This window comes from Protopterus annectens, chromosome 6.part0 (assembly GCF_019279795.1).
Source record: "Protopterus annectens isolate FY-2018-M chromosome 6.part0, PAN1.0, whole genome shotgun sequence".
NCBI classification, from domain to species: domain Eukaryota; kingdom Metazoa; phylum Chordata; order Ceratodontiformes; family Protopteridae; genus Protopterus; species Protopterus annectens.
Window position 1 is genome coordinate 323,957,146 of NC_056737.1, and position 23,233 is coordinate 323,980,378.

The 23,233-nt window shown below is 39.9% G+C and overlaps 1 protein-coding gene across 2 annotated transcripts in view; it reads left to right on the plus strand.

The window, feature by feature from the left end:
• SNAP23 (synaptosome associated protein 23) overlaps positions 1 to 23,233 on the plus strand; it is an 815,608-nt gene that overhangs the window by 769,231 nt on the left and 23,144 nt on the right. For both annotated transcript variants that reach the window (XM_044074077.1, XM_044074078.1), the window contains exon 7: positions 13,116 to 13,260. In XM_044074077.1, coding sequence (XP_043930012.1) covers positions 13,116 to 13,260 — 145 coding nt within the window. The remainder of the gene's footprint in view (positions 1 to 13,115; positions 13,261 to 23,233) is intronic.

Here is a 23,233-nt window from a genome sequence, read left to right on the forward strand (position 1 = left end):
ACCGAAACACTAAAGGTGGAGGAGTGTCAATATTCACCAAGGATATTCACACCACCAGGCTAGTTGTCCAACACAATGTGTCTGAAATTCTCCAAGTGCAGCTAACACTAGGTAAGACTGCAATCCAAATTGTAGCTTGCTACAGATCCCCCACCATACCCCAAGATTCTCACTACACCTTTCTAAACATACTGGAAAATATTAAGATAGAACCAAACACCCTAATACTGGGTGATTTTAACTACCCTGCCATTAACTGGGAAAACTACTCATGTCCCAACACCTTTGCACAACGGTTCTTGGAATTCATAAATTCCAACGCCCTGGATCAACTAATCCATAGTCCCACCAGGGCTCCAATATAGACCTGGTCATTACCAACATGGGAAATCAATGCTCCATACCTATGGTCACCCCCTCGTTAGTCAGGTCTGACCATAAGCTAATCACCCTTAACATCCACATCCCACCCCCACCCCCCCAGTAAAGAAACCGCCATAAAAAAACTTCTCCAAAGCCAACTTCATGCTACTCAAGTCAGAAGTGACCAACTTCATGACACCCATGCAGACGGGAACTGAAAGTTCAACTGCTGAATCCTACACTAAGGCACTGTACGAGCACATCCATTCATGCATGAATCGTGCCATCCCAAATAGAACCAAAATGCTCTAATCCAAAAAAAGGAAACCAATCTGGTGGTCCCCTGCCATAAACAAACTTTACAACAAAAGGAAGAAACTTTTGCAGAAAAGAGGAAAATCCCAGGATGCAAAAAACTCCCTTACTAGCCTCAGTAAGAAACTGAGATGCCTCATAAAATCCTCCAAAGCTAGTTACGAAAATAAAATTGCCAAAGATTCCAAAGACAACCACAAAGCATTCTATAACTATGTCAAGAATCTAAATGGCAATGCTCAGATCTGCTCTGAGCTAAAACAGAATGGCATTAAATATACTGATCCGAAGGATATTGCCAGTATCCTGGCAGATAGATTCAGTGCCAACTTCACCCCCCCTCTCACCCCCTAAATGGCCCATCTCAATACCGGAAGATTGCCAAATTCCAGTAATAACGGCCACACAGGTACAAAACGCACTCTCTAAAGCCAAGAATACAGCATCCATGGGACCAGATGACATCCCGGGCTGTGTACTACATGAACTACAATATGAACTGGCACCTCACCTAAGTGTCATGTTTAATCATAGCCTCACCTCAGGTTTCATGCCCACTGAGTGGCGCAGAGCTACAGTTATCCCAATCCACAAGGGGGATCCACCTTGGATCCTGGAAACTACCGTCCCATCAGTCTGACAAGCCTTGTCTGCAAGGCCATGGAGCGTATTATCATGGAACTTATAAACAAATACATTGGCAACCTTCAAACACTGGACCCCACCCAGTTTGGGTTTGTGAAGGGCCGATCTTGTCTCCTGAACCTGATTGACTTCTTTGAATCAGTCTCCAGAGCCATGGACAAGGGTAAGGTGGTCCACACAGCCTATCTAGACCTTGCCAAGGCCTTTGACACCATCCCCCACTCTGGAATCATAGATGAACTTACTAAGTTGGGCATTAATCCCTATGTCACCCAATGGGTTGCTAAATGGCTTACTGATAGAACCCACACTGTAAAAGTAGCCGACTCCAAATCCAGCTCCAGACAAGTGACAAGTGGAGTACCTCAGGGTTCAGTCCTGGGGCGCTCTTGTTTGGCATCTACTTCTTTGAAGTACAGGTCAACACTAAGGGACTCTGGCTAACAAAGTTTGCAGATGACTGCAAACTGGGAGCCATTATTGAATCCCCAAATGATGTGGATACTCTACAAAAGGGCCTTACAGAAACAGATGCTTGGTGCCAGAGCCATGGGCTCAAGCTCAATGCAAAGAAATGTATTGTTATCCCCTTTGGGAAAAACATGTATCCATGAATTACCATATAGGTGGCAGTACACTAAACACAGAAAGTGTGATAAGAGACTTAGGGACACAGGTGAACAGTGGTCTCACCTTCGATAACCACATCGCCACAACAGTCAGGAAATCCTTCTATGTGGCACACCTCATCACGAAGGGCTTTTCATCCAGAAAAAAGGAGGTCATTGTCCCACTGTACTCATCCCTCATTAGACCCATTATAGAATACAACGCCCCATTTGGTATGTACCTCTCAAGACATCTGCAACAACTGGAAAGGCCTCAGAAATACCTCACTAAAAGAATCACAGGCCTAAAGCAGATGGCCTACGCTGACCGCCTTAAAAAGCTCCAGCTATACTCTGTCTTATATCGTCTACTCAGAGGCGATCTCTGCTTAACATACAAGGCCATGTCAAACCCAGAGCTGTTGGACATGCTACACTTAAAGAAATCCCAATCCCTCAGAGCTACACGCTCCAGGGATCTAAACCTTGTCATCACAATAAACAAAACATGCTGGAGGGATAGGTTCCTGACCCAGAGACTCCCCAGACTCTGGAATAGATTGCCCATACATGTCAAGCAGAGTGCCTCTTTGGACCTCTTCAAGAGGAGCCTTGACGATTGGATGGGAGAAAGGAAATTCACCCCAGGGATCACGTCAGTCGCCCTGCTAGACAGGGGTCCAGGAAAGTAAATAATGTGGGAAGAAATAGCCAGGGAATTGTTATGGCTAGGCTTGTATAGGCCCTAGGGCTGATAGCCTAGTACCAACCTATGAACCTAATACCACACATGTTATTTTCACACAAGGCACGCTCAGCATACTGACAGTAAACCCATATATACACACATGCATACATACATATATGCATGTGTGTGTATGTATTTTTATATATATATGTATATATATATATATATGTGTGTATATATATATATATAAATAAATGCATACACCTGTCTCGAGAGCTGTGTTTCACTAAAATAATCTATGAAGTTTCTCTAAGTTGGTTTAAGAGTTGATTATACATTTTTTGATAACTGGTATAGTAAGTTAAGTTTTCTAAGTTATAGAGAGACAAAATGCATTATTATTTGAGTAATTCTAAAGAGAAATGTAGGCAATATTTTGTTAATATTTTGTTAAATATGTTAAAATAGGTGTAGATTTGTTTGTCGCTGGAGTTTTTCTTGTCCTTCACAGACCAATCATTTTTTAATGATTGCCTATTTTAATGTAGTAGTATCCATTTGTTCTTCTGTAGTTATTAGGTTTTTCTGCTGTACAAACATCTTGGCTTCTTCAAGAGTCTCGAAAGTCTTTTTCCCTTCTGGTAGGCAGATTCTTATTTTGACAGGAAATATCAATTGTTTTAATGCCAGCTTTTTTTAGTGATTTTATAAGGGGAATACATGTCTTTCTTTTTGAGATGACAGCAGATGAGTAGTCATTATCAAATCTAATTACCTGATTTCCTATTTTCAGAGGAGAGCGCCCAGGCAGATTTTAAAATAAGATCTTTATCTTAACTAGATGTAAATTTCACAATGATGCATCTTGGATGGGTGATTTTGTTACTGGAAGTGACTGTGGATAGAGATCTGTGGGTTCTTTCAATGCCGAAAGAAAGAGCTTCTAATGGATTTAAAGTTTTAGGGAGCCATGCAGTTAAAAAGGTCACTGTTATCTCCTTCCATTCCTTCTGGTATGCCATACATTCTGATAATATTCCTTCTGGACCAGTTTTCCAAGTCATCAGTTTTGATGAGAAGTCTATTATTTTATTGTAGAAGGAAGGAGTTCAATATTTTTTCTCCCTCAATTAATCTGCAGTCTGAGTCAGATACTGACTCATCCAATGCTGCTATTTGAGTTTTCTGTTTTAAAATATCACTTAATAGTTCAATATGTTTTGTTGAATAGGTTCATAGGTTCATACTAGGCTATCTGCCCAAGGGCATTTATAAGCCTAGCCCATAGTTATTTGGCTTTCGCCACCCCTTTAGTTTGAATAAAACTATGCCTATTATTTTGCTGTGCCTCTGTCAAGCAGTGACACTGAAGTAATCCCTGGGGTATATCTGCGATCCCCCATCCATTGGTCAAGATTCCTCTTGAACAAGGCCAGCGAGGTGCTCTGCCTCACATCTACCGGGATTTTGTTCCACAGCATAGGGAGTCTCTGGGTTATGAATCTGTCCCTCCAGCATGTTCTATTAATAACCGTGCCAAGGTTTAAGTCTCCCGCCCTTGTGGTTCTGAGGGATCTAGATTTTTTGAGGTGAAGCATATTCATCAAATCAGGGTTTGACATGGCCTTATATGTCAGGCACAGGTCACCTCTGAGCAAGCGGTATGAGACTGAATAGAGCTGGAGTTCTTTCAGTCAGGCAGCATAAGACATATTTTTGAGACCCTTTATCCTTTTGGTGAGGAACTTTTGGGGCCTTTCCAGCTGCTGCAGCTGCCGGGTCAGATACATTCCGAATGGGGCATTGTACTCAATCATAGGTCTAATGAGTGATGAGTACAGGGGGACGATGACCTCCCTTGATCTAGATGTGAATCCCTTCATGATCAGGTGGGCAATGTAGAAGGTTTTCCTAACTACTTTAGCAACATGAGTGTCAAATGAAAGGCTACTGTCAACCTGGGTCCCCAGATCCCTGATGACTTCTTCTGTGCTCAGTGGATTTCCACCTATATGGTAGCTAGGGGTAACCTTGTTTTTCCCGAAGGGTATGACTATGCATTTCTTGGCATTTAACTTTAGGCCATGGCTCTGGCACCAGTTATCCGTTTCTGTGAGGCCCTTCTGAAGGATATCTGTGTCAGATGTGTTTTCGACTATGGGGCCCAGTTTGCAGTCATCTGCAAACTTTGTCAGCCATAACCCTCCTGTGTTTGCTTGTACTTCAGAAAAGTAGATGCCGAACAAGAGTGGACCCAGGACTGAGCCCTGTGGGACACCACTTGTGACAGGCTTTGAGTCTGACATGGCTCCAGCAACTCTGACCCTGTGGGTTCTGTCACTTAGCCAGTTTGCAACCCATCTTGTGATGTATGGGTTTACATTCAAGCTGATGAGTTTTTCGATGATACCGGAGTGGGGTATTGTGTCGAAGGCCTTTGCCAGGTCAAGGTAGGCTGTATGGACTGCCTTTCCCTCATCAATGGCCTTGGTGACTGTCTCGAAAAAGTCAACCAAGTTTAAAAGGCATGATCTGCCTTTGACAAAGCCAAACTGGGTTGGATCCAAAGTCTGCAAGTTCCCTATGTCTTTATTTATGAGTTCCATTATGATCCTCTCCATGGCTTTGCAGATAAGGCTTGTCAAGCTAATGGGACGGTAATTTCCAGGGTCGGTGGAGGCACCGCCCTTGTGAAGTGGGACCACAGTCGCCGTCGCCACTCCTTGGGTACATATCCTGAGGTGAGGCTAAGATTAAACAGCTGTCCTAACTGCGGGTTTAATTCCTCATTGAGTTCATGGAGCACACAGCCGGGGACACCATCCGGTCCCATGGATGCTGTGTTTTTGCTTTGGAGAGAGCAGTTCTCACCTGGGCGTTGGAGATGTTTGGGGGCTACAATCCTCTGGTATAGATATCTCTCCTTTTGGGGAGGGGAGAAGTTTGCACTGAACCTGTCAGCCAGTATGTTGGCAATGTGTGTAGGTTCAGTAATCTTCACATCATTTTGAACTAATTCTGAGCATATCTGGGAGTTTCCTCCTAGGTTTCTAACATAGCTAAAGAAGGCCTTATGATTGTCTTTTGAGTCCTTGGCGATTTTTCTCTCAAAATTTGCCTTGGATGATTTTATGAGAGCTCTTAGTTTTTTACTTATAATGATCAAAGGTGTCTTACCTTTCAAGGATTTTGCTCTATCTTGTAGTAGCTTCCTCCTTTTGTTGTAGAGCTTGTTTATGGCTGGGGTCCACCAGACTGGACGCTTGCCTTTGGTACAAAGAGTCTTAGTTTTGTTTGGGATTGCCTGATCCATGCAGTCCTGTAGGTGCTGGTAGAAGGCATTTGTAAGTGATTCAGCGGTTTGAGTAATGTTTACCACTGGCTCAGGGGCCTTAAAGGAGACCACACTAGTTTTTAGAAATGTGAAGTCGGCTTTTGAGAGTTTTTCACTGTGGTCTTTTTTATTTCAGGTGGGGGCGGGATGAGGACCTCCAGCGAGATTAGTTTATGATCTGATCTCACCAGTGAGGGTATACTTCCGGTGTTGAACATTGTGATCCCATGTTCGTGATGATGAGATCAAGTATGTTTTCTCCTCTTGTGGGGATGGTGACTAGTTGTTCCATGGCATTTGAGTTTATGAACTCCAGGAACCTTTGGGCTAGAGTGTTTGGGCTTGAGTAGTGTTCCCAGTCTATATTAGGGTAGTTGAAGTCACCTAGTATGATGGTGTTTGGAGATACATTTATCCCCACCATTGTTTTCAGGAAGGCCATGCGAGGTTCCTGAGTTTGAGAGGGTGGCCTGTAACATGCTACAAATTGCAGAGCAGTCTTGCCTATGGTTAATTGCACCTGGATGGTCTCCGATGCATCGTGTGTTGCCACCAACCTTGAGGTGTGGGTGTCCTTTATGAATATGGACACCCCCTCCTTTCTTGGTGTTGTCCGGATTTTGGGGCGGGCATGATATGAGGTGAAACCTGCTAGTGCTGGGGTGCTCTCAGGAGCCTTGAACCAGGTTTCTGTCACAGCACAGACATCGATGTTCTCCATACTGAGAAGGGCCTCGAGTGCGTGCATCTTGAGATTGAGACTTCTGGCATTGAGCAGCATTACCCTTAGTTTTTACTTTTTGTGTTCTAGGGTGGTAGGTTTAGAATTTGAGCCTTGCCTAAAAAGGCACTATGGGGTGGCAAGAGCCTTTGCCAATATCCGGAAGCCTAGGGGTGACAGGTGCAAGCCGTCCCTTGCGAAGCAGCGTGGCTTGTCCAGCATGTCATCCCAGGCAGACAGACATTGGATCCCCTTTGAATGACACCAGAATTTAAGCCAATTATTAAAGCTGATCATCTTATCACTGTATTGTGGCATCATTCTAGGTGAAGGTAGGATACTGCTCAAGGTCAGGGTCATACCTGCCTGGGCTACATAATCAGAGAGCTCCTCAATGTCTCTTCATGTAGTCCAAGGAGGTACGTCTCAGGTCGTTGACACCAGCGTGGACAATGACTGAGTCGTACTTGTACCTGCTGTTGAGAGACCTGAGTGCTTGTGTTATGTGGTGGATTCTAGCGCCCGACAGGCAGCTTACTGTGACCTTCTCCTTACTCAGTCTGGTGAGCGGGACGTCAGTGTGTCTGACTATGGAGTCACCTATGACAAGTATGTTTGGTGTTGTATTTGGCCTTAAGGGCAGTGACTGCTTTGCACACTGATTTTGTTGTTTATGTGTTGTTTGTGTGGTGTATTGAGTTTGCAGTTGCTTGGGTGTCTGCTTTGGAGGCCTCTGCTGTTTAGGTAAATTTTTACTCAGAGCCTCCGAGTATGTCTTAGTGTGTTTATGTGTTTGATTCAGTGGTGTGGTTGAGTTATGTGAGACTGGTATTGTGGTGTGTGTAGTTGCCTTCTCCTCCTGCCTGGTCTTGCCAGTCCTGAGTTGAGAGAGCTCAGCCTCCAGTCTGGCTAAATAGCTGCATCTCTCACAAGTGTTAGTGTTACGTGGGAGGAGGAGAGGGTTGTCCGTGTACATGAGGCAATTGTAACATTGTCTCAGAATTCCCAGATTCACCAAATGGGCAGGAGAGGACGCCAGCATCTGACCCTTCGACATGCTAGAAAGAATTATGAGTTGGTATGAGACAGAAAAGTAGTGGGCTTAGCAGGGAAGTGGGCACTCCTGGGGGGTTTTGCTAGTGAGAGATTTGTATAATATAGGAGTGCTTAACCTGCAAAGAGAATGCTTATAAGACAAGTGCTGAGCTTTTTGAGAAGAAGAAGCTATTTGGAACAAGTGCTGCACTTTTTAGTGTAGGTGTAAATTGTTTAGGTTCCTAACAGAGCAGTTCTAAGGGAAAAATTGAAGAACAGACTTTCTGGAGCCAGAAAGAGTTTAACCGGCGCTGCCCGATGCTGCTCTAGTGGCAACTCCACGCTAAAGCACGTTAAAGCGTGCTTGATAGCAGGGGCTGGAAAGAAGCAGGAATAGACCCAAAAGGGAAAATAAAACTACAGTTTCAAGTCAGTAACCACCTCTACGGGGGGCGGGGAAGCTGCTCAATGTTAGTCACTGCCACTGATCAACAGAGAGACCCTCCCTCAGCCCAAGCAAAAATGGCCTCACAGAAACTTTCAAACAGTTCAGGAACAGCAAGCCTGTAACTGAACTTTTTTAACTCTCAGAAAAGTGGGAAAAAAGCAAGATTTTTTTTTTTTTGTTTTTTACAGAGATATCAGAGGTTCACAAGTAATATCAAGTTATAACAGTGCAGTAAATGACCCCACACAAGAGTGCTAGGTCAAGGACAGAAAATATGCAAGTTTTAAGAAAAAACGATTTAAAATTAAGTGCAAACAGGAAATTCAGCAAACAGCTTTTGGTTGTGCTCTAAATACAGCTACTAATACAGAAATCAAGTTTAACAAGCCAGAAAATGCTCAAGCTAGGCAGCTATGCAGAAAAACTTAGCAAATAGAGAAAAAATACTTAAAATCTCAAAAGTGGCTCCCTTCTTCTCTCAGCGTTTTTTCCTCTTGGAGGGTGCTTCACCAACAGCCAACAAGCCTGAAAAGACGCCCAAACCACGAGGCAACTAGGTTTTAAGAGAGGAAGATGAAGGAGTTATGGAAATGACCCCTAGTGGCCAATAAAACTACAGTTTCAAGTCAGTAACCACCTCTACGGGGGCAGGAAGCTGCTCAATGTTAGTCACTGCCACTGATCAACAGAGAGACCCTCCTTCAGCCCAAGCAAAAATGGCCTCACAGAAACTTTCAAACAGTTCAGGAACAGCAAGCCTGTAACTGAACTTTTTTAACTCTCAGAAAAGTGGGAAAAAAGCAAGATTTTTTTTTTTTTTTGTTTTTTACAGAGATAGCAGAGGTTCACAAGTAATATCAAGTTATAACAGTGCAGTAAATGACCCCACACAAGAGTGCTAGGTCAAGGACAGAAAATATGCAAGTTTTAAGAAAAAAACAATTTAAAATTAAGTGCAAACAGGAAATTCAGCAAACAGCTTTTGGTTGTGCTCTTCTTTCATTTTATTAACCTTAAGGTCTAGTTTGTCTGTTTTCAGAATCAAGTCTTGAATATTTGCTAGAATTGAATGTAGTTCTTTTTTTATAAAGTTTTCCTGCTGAGTAGATTTGGCAAGACTCATCTTTTTACAATTGTAATTCTTTCTTCTTTCTTCTTTGAAGTATGACAGAAAAATATAAAGATTATTGGTTGAAAAATACACTAATAGCTTAAGATTCCTGGATTGTAGATTGATCTCTTTCAAGTTGCTGTTGATGAATTTTATATATAATTCTTGTCAGAAGATTTCTAATACTGCAGAGCAGAAAGTTTGTGCTGCTTTGTCTGCCATCCAAGCCATGCCCCAGCATTGAAAGGTCTTTTGACTGTGGCGGTAAGAGTATGTATGTGTGTGTGTGTGTGCATGCGTGTATGTGTATATATCTATATAGTGTGTGTGTGTGTGTGTGTGTGTGTATGTATATATATATATATATATATATATATATATATGTGTGTGTGTGTGTGTGTGTGTAGTGGATATAAAAAGTGTACAGACCCCTGTTAAAATACCAGCAGGTTTTTGTGATATAAAAAAATGACCACAAAAATAATTTCAAAACTTTCCCACCTTTAATGTGGCCTTTAACCTGTATGGTTCAATTGAAAAACAATTCTGTTAGGGGGGAAAATATAAAAAATTTAAAAAGTGCAATAAGCTGGTTGCATAAGTGTGCATAGCTTTAAACTAAACTTTGTTGAAGCACCTTTTGATTTAATTGCAGCATTCAGTAGAATTCTTGGGTAGGAGTCTGTCAGCATGGCACATCTTGACTTGGCAATATATGCCCAACTCTTCCTTGCAAAAGCGCTCCTTGTTGACAGCCCTCTTCAGGTCACCCTTCATATTTTCTGTTGGATTTAGGTCTGGGTTCTGACTGGGCCATTCTAAAACTTTTTTTTTTTTTTTCTGGTGAAGCAATTTGAATGTATGCTTGGGGGGTCATTGTTGTGTTGAAAGATGAAATTCCTCTTCAGCTTTCTAGCAAACGCCTGAAGATTTTGTGCCAAAAGTGACTGGTATTTGGAACTGTTCATAATTCCCTCCACCTTGACTAAAGCCCCAGTTCCAGCTGAAGAAAAGTAATCCCAAAGCATGATACTGCCACCACCATGCTTCACCATGGGGATGATGATCTTTTGGTGATGCGGTGTTGTTTTTGTGCCAAAGGTCCCGTTTAGAATTGTGGCCAAAAAGTTCAACCTTGGTCTCATCGAACCATAACACATTTTACCACATGCTTTTGGGAGACTTGATGTACTGTTTTGCAAATTTTAGCTGGTCCTGGATGTTTTTCTCTGTAAGAAAAGGCTTCTGTCTTGCAACCCTACCCCATAGTCCAGACATATGGAGACTACGGGAGATTGTTGTCACATGTAGTACACAACCAGCACTTGCCAGAAATTCCTGCAGCTCCTTCAGTGTTGCTGTAGGTCTCTTGGCAGCCTCCCTGATCAGTTTTCATCTTTGTCTTTTCATCAATTTTGGAGGGACGTCCAGTTCTTTGTAAGGTCTTTTCTCCACTTTCTGATGACTGTCTTCACTGTGTTCCATGGTATATCCAATGATGTGGAAATTTTTTGTACCCTTCTGACTGATACCTTTCAGCAATGACAACCCTTTGATGCTTTGTAAGCTGTCTGCAAACCATAGCTTTTGCTGTAGCAGGCAACTGAGTAAATGTCAGGAAAATCCTACTAGGGCAGCTGAACTTTATTTGGGGCTAATCAGAGTCTCTTTAATTGATGGCAGGTGTGTACCCAGGAAGACTGAATGCTGTAATTAAATCAAATAGTGCTTCAACAAAATTATTAGTTTAAGGGTGTGCTCATTTATGCAACCATATTATTGTACATTTTTTATTTTTTTATATTTTCCTCTAACAGATTTCTTTGTTTTTAAATTGAATTGTACAGGTTATAGGTCACATTAAAGGTGGAAAAAGTTTTGAAATTATTTATTGTGGTCTCATTTTTTTAATATTACGAAACCTGGCATTTTAACAGGAATGTGTACACTTTTTAGATCTACTGTGTGTGTATGTGTGTGTGTGTGTGTGTGTGTGTGTATATATATATATATATATATATATATATATATATATATATATATATATATATATATATATATATATATAACATTTTTAAGCATCTATTTAATTTCTGACTTTATGAATTTTTAATTTGAATATCATTTGGACAAATTTTTGCTCTGTTAGTATGACTAAGCTGTTTTAGTAGTGTCCGGTATGGGTTTTACAGTTTTTATATTGATAGGGAGCTGAAGTGGAGTTACTTTTAATGGCTCTTCAGAATAACAAACTTTAAGAATTACTTGTTCCCATTTTATTTTAGTCATCCAAGGGAAAGGACTTCAGCTTGATATGGATTTTTGAAATGTTTTATTTTTGTACTTTATTTACTTATTGTTGTAACATTGATTCATAAAGTTGTTTGCATTTTCATTTGTAGTCATTTATACATCTGTTCATGTCTTTGCAAGCTCTTCTCTTCCAGTTAAGAATGAGCTTGTAAATGCCGACTGTAATTAAAGGTTTTCGTTATTTTTGCCGTCCACACCCTAATTAATTATTATAAAGCATCCTTGCATGGAGGAGGAGGGAGTTAGATGAGTTGAGGCTGCAATGAGTTCTATAATTCCCATTTGATTTTATATTTCATGTTCTTAAGTTTAAGTAGCTGTGCACTTGTGACCTGAAATAATGAGTTAGCGTACCTCTGGCAGGTTCCCAGTTTAGTGAAGTACAAATTTGTGACTTTGTTTGCACACACCTGTGTGAAAAGCCACTTAACTAAATTGCTTTACTACAAAAGGGAGAGCTTGTTACCCCCAAATAAGTGCTGGTGCACTAGGGTTAATTTTAGTAAGAGTGAGGATGGAGGAAGATAGGCCTCTGCAGAGTGTATGGTGGTAAAACATTTTGTTGTAACTCATCAGTTGCTGTTTGACCCCTTTTTTTTGGCTTAAGCTAAATTTGATTAAATTGGCACATTTAAAATAGGTAACCATCTACGTATTTGCCTTTTCTTTATAAACTGGTGTAGAAAATGTGTTTTGTAATTAAAGCAAACATATTAACAGGAAAAAAAAAAACACACTGAATTGCATCATAACTGCCTGTACATTGCACATTCAACAACTGTGAAGCTGAGCCAGGTGACTTCCCTTGCAATGCTGCAGAAAGAATTGCTAAAGGAATGCTTGGGTTCTCATCATACCAAGTTGCATCATAACGCAGATTTTAAGAAATGTGTATTGTCATCAGACGGAGGAATTGTGAGGATAAGGAAGTTTCCCTTTAGCCCAAAGGTTACGTGATTTCAAGGTAGCATATTTTAAAGGTGAAGGTGTGTGTGTGGGGGGGGGGGGGGGCAAGAGCTTTCCACCTACCTGTAAAACACTTTTTTTTTGTGAAATCAGTGTTGTACATTTCTATTTTTTGCATTTCAACTATAGTTTATTGAGAGAGTTAAAATAGATCATTGCCAGCATTTCACTGTGCGAGTATGTTCTGTAGGCTTGCATGAAAACCTTCAGATGATAAAATTTTTCAGCAGAACTTCACAGAAAGCACCCAGCACTAATATCATAGTGCAGTATTGATGGTGGGAATCCAAAGTTGACTGCTGCCTTTTTCTTGTGAAACACAGCTCAGTTCCTGTGTATCTGCTGTCTTTCCTAGAAGAAAGCATTTAGCAAGGAAATTTCTGGGTGCTGTGTGATTACGGTACGCAAGTCCACGTAATCAGTCCCAATGTTTCATCTAGAAATAGAAGTTTGGAACCTGCTGCACTTTTGTTGCATAGATCTGATGATGGTGTGAATAATGTAGTAAAGGGTAAAATCAAATGCGACTAGCTGCCTCATTGTTTGAACCCTCTGCCCTTTCCTGTAGGGTAACCAATGATGCTCGTGAAGATGAGATGGAGGAGAATCTAGAGCAGGTGGGCAACATCCTTGGCAACCTGAAGAATCTGGCTTTGGATATGGGCAATGAGATTGAGAGTCAGAACCAGCAGATTGACAGGATCACAACTAAGGTAAGGCTCGGGCTCATTACAGTTGTGTGGTAAGTAACCAGCTTCACTTCAGAGATATGGCTGATTACTAGTTTTAGGTTGTTGAAGGAGTTCATACATTGCAGCTTGTGTTGTTTTATTCTGTAGATCTTTCACCTCGTTCCTGTGTGTATGGTGGGGGGGGGGCTGTTGCAAATGCTGCTCATCATTCCACAGGTTTTCAACATTTTTGATACTCTCATGGCATGCATTTTATTTTGGTTGATTAAATGAGATCATTTCTGCTAGTTTTATACAGATTTTCTTTTTTATTTAGTGTAAGCAGCAAGTTGAGATGAGGGTGTGCATGGAAAAGTTTAGAAAGTTTTACAGTGCATGGATAGACTGATCTTTGTTGAGGCCATAGCCCAGCCCCCTGTGAATCTGTTAGAACTGCCTTATTTTTACTTCCCTGGAGTGCATTGACGGTGAGAAACAGAACTGAGGCTGAAATAATTTCTACTATTTAGCTAAACCTTCTTTCTCTGCATAGAACGGCCAGTTTAATTGCTAAAAAATTAGATTCCATTTTAAGTTTGAGGTTTATTTTTTTTAAAGTTCAATAGAAGTGGATATAATTCACTACTGAGAACTATGTGCAGAATTGGGAGAACACACAATGAAATGAAATTACTGCTATGTTTTATCTCAGCAGTTTAAAATGCTCTCCATTAAGTTTGCTGACCAGCCTGACTCCATACCAGTATATAAATGAACATTTAGTGTTTTTTTTTTCTTCTGATTTGCCCTAGTCTCACAACTCGGTCTTTGGTTTCATAGTTATCGTATGTTTCTAGTAACTTTTTTTTAAACATCTTTATTAAATTTACACATATGACAAAGGCAGTCTTACCTTTATATAACTGAAAAACATACAAAATGATATCACTTTAGTTGCAGTTTACATCACAGACACCATTGAAGTTGCGAACATTGTACATCACTTATAAAATATCCAGTCATTGTCAGTTGAGCATTATATAGCCATTCAAATCCTACCTCTTAAATCTCGTTCCTGCTCTGCATATAGTGTTCCCACAATTCCCATTTTTTCCTGTGTAGTTTGCTCCTTCCCTTTTCTAAAGATCCCAGTTCCAGTTGTTTTATCTCTGTCACTATATTCACTACTTCTAGTAAAGTTGGTCTGTTTTTTGATTTCCATTTTCTAGTAATTGCTTTTTTGGCAGCCAACATAATTAAGACCCAGCAAAGATTTACTATGTCTAGGCAATTCCAGTTATGTAACATAACTAAAAAAGTCATCTCCCCAGTCAGTCCAATCTGCTCACCCAGCATCTCCGAAAGGGCAGTCTGCAGGGAATCCCAAAAGTCTGCCAGCTCATCACACTTACAATTTTTTATTTATTTTTTTTTATTTTACATTTGTTGACCGGGCTAGTCCAGCTGGATAATTTCCATTTTCAGTGGAGGCCCGGGGAGAAAAGCTCCTCAGATTAAAGCAAGGTTATAGAAAAGAAACATTTACAATAAATGCCTGTGACACAGACAGAGAGCACTAATGCATACATATTAGTCTAGATCAAGTAATAAAAAACATATAGTGCTATATTTTTTTTTTTTTTTTTTTTTTTTTTTTTTTTGTTTCAGTCATTCATTGAGTTATTAGTGATCATTGAGAAAGGTTGCAGTTTTGAAATGAGGAAATATGATAGTAGAATAACGATAGTAGATTAGTCTGGGTTGGTACAAGAGCAGAGCCAGAAGTTGTTCAGATGTAAAAGAAGTTGTTTTTTAAAAAGATGAAAGGAGCCTAGAGAGGTAATGTGTGAGGGCAGGTTATTCCATAATTTGCCTACTGAGTTAGAGAAAAGGCAGTTACCTGCAGAATTTATAATTCTAGTTGTTTTGACTTGTAGCTTTTAGTTGTTTCAAGTTATTATAGGGGTCAAGAGGTTACTAAGAGCAGGTGTCTTTGCTGGTTGATATAGAATGTTATGTGTTATTAAGAGTTGTTGATAGATAAGTTTGTTAGGAAGTTCCAACCAGTGTAAGTGTTTTAAGTTTAGACAATGGTGGGTTCTATACTGGGATGCTGTGGCAAAGCGAGCTATATTATGGTAGGATGTAGTCAGTTTCCTAAGATTGTTTTAGAGATTGGTGGAAATAGAGGAGGCATATAGTAGGGTTGAGATAAGATGTGATTGTGCTAAGGTGGTTCGTGCTTCTGGTGTAAGGAAGGGTTTAATTCTATACAGTGATCCAATCTTTTTATTAACTGCTTTTATAGTGTTATTGATATGAAAATCATAGCTAAGATTATTATCAATAGTAACACCAAGCAGTTTGGTAGAAGAGTCGGGGGAGATGAGAATGGTCACTTGCAGTAATAGTGAAGTTTAGTTGAGAAGATTTGTGGGTAGGTGAGAATAGTAATAGTTTTGTTTTCTTGGGGTTGAGGAGAAGACATCTTTTTGAGAACCACTGTTCAACGGTAGAAAAGGTAGATTGTGTCAGTGAATGGAGTTCAGTTTGAGTGGAAGCTGTGCAAATGATGGTAGAGTCATCTGCATATTGTATACAGGTAGTGTTTTGGATAGATGATTGGAGATCGTTAATAAAGATAGAGAATAAGAGTGGGCCTAGTATAGATCCTTGAGGTACTCCTAAAGAGACAGGTAGTAGAGCAGATAGAGAGTTTTCCATAGCACTGCTTGTTGTCGATTTTCAAGATAGGATGAAAACCAGGTTAGGAAGAGAAATCCAGGGCAAGGGATTTTAATATGTGTAAAGAAGTGTATGGTTGACCATATCAAGGCTTTAGACAGGTCTAGGAAAAGAGAAGAGGTTAGTTTATTGTTGTTACGGTTACAGTTGATGGTGTTGGTAAAAGAAAGTAGTGCAGTGGTAGTACTATGTGCAGGTCTAAATCCATGTTGAGTATTAGCTAGTAGGTTGTTATGAAGGAGATGGTTAAGTAGTTGTTTATGTATACATTTTCCATGATTTTAGCTAGTGGAGATAATAGTGCTATAGAAAGTTTGAAAGGTCAGTGGATTTGCCTCCTTTGTGTAAGGGTATGATGTGTGATATTTTCCAGATTGCTGGGAAAGTACTTTCTTTATGGATCTGTTTATTAGGATAGAAACAGGGTAGGCAATAGCTTTAGCTGCTACTTGAAGGAATTCAGCAGGAAGCTTATCTGCTGAGGGGTAGTGGGTTTAAGTTTTTGTAAAAGAGATTGTATGTAGGAGGTGGGTATGGGTTGAAGTTGAAGGGGAAGAAGGGAGTTGTTGATGTTATTTAAAAGCAGTTGAGAAGCATCAGGAGATAAGTGATTAGCTAGACTTTGTATGGAAGTAGTAAAGAAGGTGTTGAAGTTGTTGGCTATTAAAGAGGGATTATCAGGGTCTAAATTCTGTGGGTTGGGTGTTACTACTTTGCCTGGGGTAAGTAGATTATTGATAGTGGACCAGAACTTCTTTGGTTCTTTTTTGGTGGATTGCTGGAGTTCAAAGTAATAATTCTTTTTATCTGAAAGGATGGCTTTTTTGGTCTTGTTTCTGAGCTCTCTGAAGGTTTACAAAAAAATATGTTCCCAGCTGCCTCTTTCTTGCCCATCACACCTATAACATTTGCTATCCACCTGAAGAAAAATTCTTTGGAGTTTACTTGCGGTATAAAAATACCCATGTAAACACTTCCAGGCAAAGATCCTAAATCTTCTAGATTTTGTTGCATATTTGGGAGATATATATATATATTTCCCCATTGTCTCTTTGTGACTTGCTTATCCAATCTCTCTTTTCAATCCTTTCTAAGCTCCTCTGATTGATTCTTATAATTATCATGCAATATTTTATATACTTTACAAATTATTTTTTAACTGTAGCTTTTGTTCTAGATTCTATTAAAAACTCTACCAGTGCTGGTCTTTCATTTAGGAGCCCCCTATTTCTTTCTCTTTGCCTGTACTCTGATATCAATCCTTGATAGGGTAGGCAGTCTCTAACCTGCAGTCTAAATAAATTTGTGGCCTCTTCCCATTCTATTACCTTTCCCTTTCTAGTTATTTGCTCCCAATGCCTTGATTCCTTTGCTAGTTTTCTCCAGTAAATTCCAGACCCCTCATGCTTAGGTGTATCCCTGACCACAGTCAACCCTATTGGCAAAATCTCTTTTCTCCATTCTCGTGCTGGTTTGGTTCTTAGAATACTCCCTGCTATTTTATGAATATAATACTTTGTATGATTTTGGTTGTTCTCCCTAAGATTCTGCATCCAAAATCCCAATATCTCCTTATTTCTTGATCTTCCTCCCTGTGTCAGCATCATTCCTTTCTACTCTGAATTATAGTTTTCTGCTTGTGCTGTATATAAGAGCCTTAACCGTGTTGCTCTAAAATACCCCTTCAAATTAGATAATCCCAGTCCACCTTGTTTTATTGGTAGAATCATCTTATCCCATTTGACCATTGCTGTCTTCCCTTCCCAGATAAAAAATTCTTCAACTCTTTTTAAATTGCTATCCACAACTTCTCCTCTGGTTGATAAACGCATGCCTGACCTGTGTATAAGGCTAAAAGGACTAAAAACATTTAATGGCTTGTATCTTAGTATCCATAGCCATATAACAAAACTTCCAGTTTCTCAATTTTTGTATTATCGTCTGTTTAGTCTCTTCCCACATATCCATACTTGCCACCACATAGTCGTTTCTAATCCATACTAGTTACTTCATTTTAGCATGTCCCCATAAATATGGATATTGTTGGACCAATTAGTGTGTGGGTACATAATGTACCACTATTGCCTTTGTTTTAGCTTAATTAATTTTGTATCCTGAGAAGATTTGAAACTAACTTAAAATGTTCCACACACTGTAATGTTCCTTTCTGGATTTGTCAGGTATATAATAATATCATCTGCAAATAGAGCCAGCTTTTCCTGACTACCATGCCAATTATATCCTTGAATTTTTGAGTCCCTTATTTTCTTTGCCAGTGGTTCTAAATATAATGCAAACAACAAAGGGGAAAGCGGACACCCCTGCCTGGTTCCTCTACTCAAGCAGAAATTGTCGAAGAGGACCTCACCCACTTTAATTAGTGCCTCCGATCCCTCATATATTCTTCTAGTTAACCTTATAATTGTATCAGGGAAAGTAAATGCTTCCATTGCCCTGCTCATGAAGTCAGAGTCTACTCTATCATATGCTTTCTCTGCATCAAGACGCACCAATAAAAGTGGCACTTGCTTGCATTTTGCTTCCTTCTGGATCATCGATGTTCTGTTAATATAGTCAAATGTTTGCCTCCCCTCCACAAAACCATACTGATCCATATCTATCAGTTTTGGTATCACTTTTGCCATTCTTTTAGCCGTTCTAGACATAAACACTTTATAATCATGGTTTAGTAGTGAAATGGGCCTGTTTGAAACTGGATCCGATGGATCTTTGCCCTCTTTAGGTATTACCGTTACCACCGTCTTCTTCCAGGATGCTGGTACTTCTCCTCCTCTTAATACTGTTAAAACCGTTTTTTCCCCCCTAACTTCCAAACTTCCACAGGAATACCATCTATTCATAGGAAGTTACCAGGCTAATGGCCCTGGAGCCCTTACAAGACTAGCCAAGGGTTTATCCCCCAAAAAAGAAACTTCAGTCGGCACCTGTCACCCCTGTCAGTGAAGGACAAAGGTGGAACCCCTGGGACAAATTTGTGGTTTCCCGTCCACTCATCAAGGTTGCTCTTGAAGAGGGTCAGCAAGGTACTCTGACATGTATGGGAAGTCTATTTCAGAGACGGCAGTCTCTGGGAGACACACCTGTCTCTCCTGCAGGTTTTGTTGATGTCGCCTATTAGATTTAGGCCTATTGAGCGAGTAATGCATGAGGTGTTAGACTTATGGATATAGAGCATCTCTAGTAGGGCAGGTTCTGATATTGCCTTGTAGGTGAGACACAGATCACCTCTGAGCAATCTGTATGATACCGAATAGATAGTGATTTGAACCTGTCCACATAGAACAGATGGAGGCCATGGATTCTCTTTGTGAGGTATTTCTGTGGCCTTTCCAGCTGGTGCAGGTGTTTGGAGAGTTGCATACCAAATGGGGTGTTATACTCAATTATAGGTCTAATGAGGGAGGAGTACAGAGAGGCGATAACCTCCTTTTTTCTGGATGCAATCCCTTTACTTATGAGATGAACCAAGTAAAAAGCTTTTCTGACTACTGCCGCCACATGATTGTCGAATGTGAGGTTGTTGTCAGCCTGAGTACCCAGGTCTCTCACCACAGGAAAAAGTCACACCACCGAAGGTAGTCCAAATCCAAAACGGCTTTAAAAACAGACAGTTGAACGTACCACCATAAACAGAGCACAGATTTCACATAAAAACTTTAATGCAACAACGCCAGTAAAATAGGCAGCAGGACAAGCGCTTTCAGCCTTAGCCGCCTTCAGATCCTGTTTTCTGGGCCTTAAACTGAATGTTTAAAAACTTGGATAGACCAATCATGGTCTTTTGAAAACCATTGCATCACTTCCTCATGCAGTAGTCGTCACTCAACGGGCCACTCCTTCAGTTTATATCACTTCGTCATAGTAGCTATGAAGCATTTCCCATAGTAGCTATCACTCAAATGAGCACTCCCTTATTTTGGACCAGTGGTGTTGAAGCTGTTGTTATCTCCTCCCATTTAGACCACGTTCTTTCAGAATTGGTTTTAGTGGTACCATTCCATTCAAGCCTGGAGATCAATCTGCCTTTAGGTCTATTATCCATTTGAGTTCTTCTATCTCGGTTCTATTCTCAAGTCACTTTCTCTCGATATGTCTTTTACAGTAAAGATCATAAACTTGAACTAGTGGGTGATGTTAAGCTTCACATGTGAAGAGAGGGCATTTGTTTCTACTTTATTCCTTATATCAGATAAATGCCGTAGGATACGCTCTTTTAGCATTCTGTTTGTTTTGCCTATATAATAGGCTGAGCAAAGAGAGCATGTAGCGTTATAAGTCACATTTTTAGTGGTACAAGTAGCCCAACTTTGTAAACAATACCTTTTTCCTGTTTTTGGATGTTTGAAAACATTGCTTGTATTAATCAAATGACAAGCCTTACAGCAGCCACACTTCCAAGTGCCTCTACGTGTATATGCAGTATTATTTGCTCCTTTATTAATGCTGCCCTTATGGCGTAGCAGCCTCTTCAAGTTTTTCTTATTTCTGAAAGCAAAGCTGGGGTTATCACCAATGATTTCTTTTACTTTGGCATCAGACGTCAATACTGGCAAATACTTTTTAACGATTTCACATATTGTCTTGTCAGTACTATAAGTTAGAGTGCATCTTACTTTATTTGTAGTGGGTACTGTTGAACTTGTTTGCTCTTAATCTTGAGCTTGGAATAGTAGGGTTTCCCTTTAGTAGAGCTCAACTCACTTGTTTTCATAGCATTCGTCCTAATGCCTTTTTTAGTATAACCTCTCTCCTTGAAGTTTTTTAATAGTGCTTTATGTTCCTTCAGGAAGGTTTTCTCTTTGGTACAATAAATTGGACGTCTATGATGCCAAATTAAAAAGTATAAAAAGCCACAAATTATCCAGAGACTATAAAGATTTCAAAAATGGCCATGTTTTTGAATGGCATAAGGAACAACTTACTAATAGTGGTATCAGTAATAATAATCGCAGTAATAAGATGCGGCCCCATTTGAGTGCTGCAAAAGAGAAGCAAACATACACATCGTATAAGAAAATGGATAGCAATCAACATGAGCTTGTAGTACAAGCAGAGGTACATTCTCAAGAAATTTCTAACCCAAGTCAAGGAGCTTTAAATGGCAGTGTGTGACAGGAGGAAATTGTGAGAGGCGAAGATAAATTATCAGAAGTAACAAATGATAAACCAGAAGTAATAGCTGATTCAGCGACTCTAGTAGGAATCATGTGTAAGAAGGGAGCCACTCATTTACCCAACTTCCGACAGCTTCCTTTTTTAATTCAAGCGAACAATCCCCAAGCTCCCAGATCTGTAAGCAGAGGCAGGGAAAAGAAAAAAAGGAAAGTGTTTTGAATGAGATTGCTAGTTCTGTAGTAATAAATATCTCTGATAGTCAACTAACGATGAACTAAATGAGTGTTCTTGAGAGAGGTTTGAACTTCATACCATCTATCCGGTTCTCGTGTGAATGAACTTGTAACAGATTTCAAATGCTTTGGAAGGAATGTTACTTTAAAACATATAATTGGCAGTGAGAGAGTGTAAACATCAAGCAATAGGAAATAGTATTAAAAAACAAGTACGTTTGTGCCACTTAGCCACCCTACAGTAGACATGTATGTACGCTCATGTGAGAATGAAATAGCTGCTCAGAGAGAAAGAAGCGCCAAACATTTCTATAATTTAAGTTATGGTGATCATCTTGCATTGGATGAACTACAGAAAAGGATAGATATAATAATAAAACCAGCAGACACAGATGGTGTGCTGGTGGTGATGAATTCGTATGATTGTTAGGAAAATGGAAGAAATGTTGAGTGATGGGAATACTTATGTTGTGATCAGGAAAAAGGATGTAGATAAACTGGTGCTAAACGTACAAGATGCACTGTATGAGAACTTGATGAGCAGATTTATCAACCAAGAGCTGTATGATTTTTTTGAAGTAGCTGTCCTCACTGTACCTGTCATAAGTGGATTACCAAAGAACCATAAAAATTGCTTTGATCTGCCCATGCACCCTATAGTGGCAGGTAGAGGGTGGTTAACTGATCCACTTTCCATCTGTCTAGAAGGTGAGCTTAAAAATTGTTACCTGCAGCAAAGATCATCTTAAAAGACTCAGCACAATTCTTAAGGCAACTGTTTGACATAATAGAACTGAGAATGTCGTATGAAAGTCTCTTATTGGTCACAATGGATGTGAACAATTTATTTACATGTATTCCAAATGAATATGGAGTAGAGGCCATAATAGACTATGTTGATCGTGAACTGGTGGATGTTGATCGTTGATCTTTTATGTAGCCTTTTAGAGCTAGTGCTAGAGAACAATATCTTCATATATGGAAATCAACGCTACTGGCAGAAATGGGGGGTAGCCACGGGCACCCTCTGTGCAAACAACTATGCAAATCTTGTTTTGGCACATTGGGAAGAGCAGTGGTTTGTAGATGAGAGAAACAGATGGAAAGGCCAACTGTTATTCTACAACAGATTTGTGGATGATGTTTTTCTTCTGTGGGAAGGGAACAAAGCTATGCTAAATTAGTTTGCCGATTTCTTACTGAGTACAACCACATTTCTGAAATTTGATGTCATCTGATAAAGTGATTGAGTAATTGAGTACTTAGATGTGAAGGTATATCTGGGGTTCCCCAGGCATTGATTCTGCATCATACAGAAAACCTATGTGGCACAGCCATATGTTGCATTCCACCAGCATGCATACCAGGCATATTTTCAGGAACATAGTGGATAATCAAACTGTACGTATCTCGAAGTTATGTACCAAAGAGGAAACCTCCATGAAGGAACATAAGGAACTGTTAAAAAAGCTTCAAGGAGAGAGGTTATACTGAAAAAGACATTAGGATGAATGCTATGAAAACAAGTGAGTTGAGATCTACTAAAGGGAGACCCTACTATTCCAAGCATCAAGATTATGAGCAAACAAGTATGACAGTACCCACTACAAATAAAGTTAAGATGCACACTCTAACTTAAAGTACTGACACCAAGATGATATGTGATGTCATTAAAAAGTATTGATGTCTGATGCCAAAATAAAAGAAATTGTTGGTGATGACCCCAGCTTTGCTTTCAGAAATAAGAAAAACTTGAACAGGCTGCTATGCCATAAGGATGGCATTAATAAAGGAGCAAATAATAATGCATATACACATAGAGGCACTTGGAAATGTGTCTGCTGTAAGGCTTGTCATTTGATTAATAGAAGTAATGTTTTCAAACATCCGAAAACAGGAAA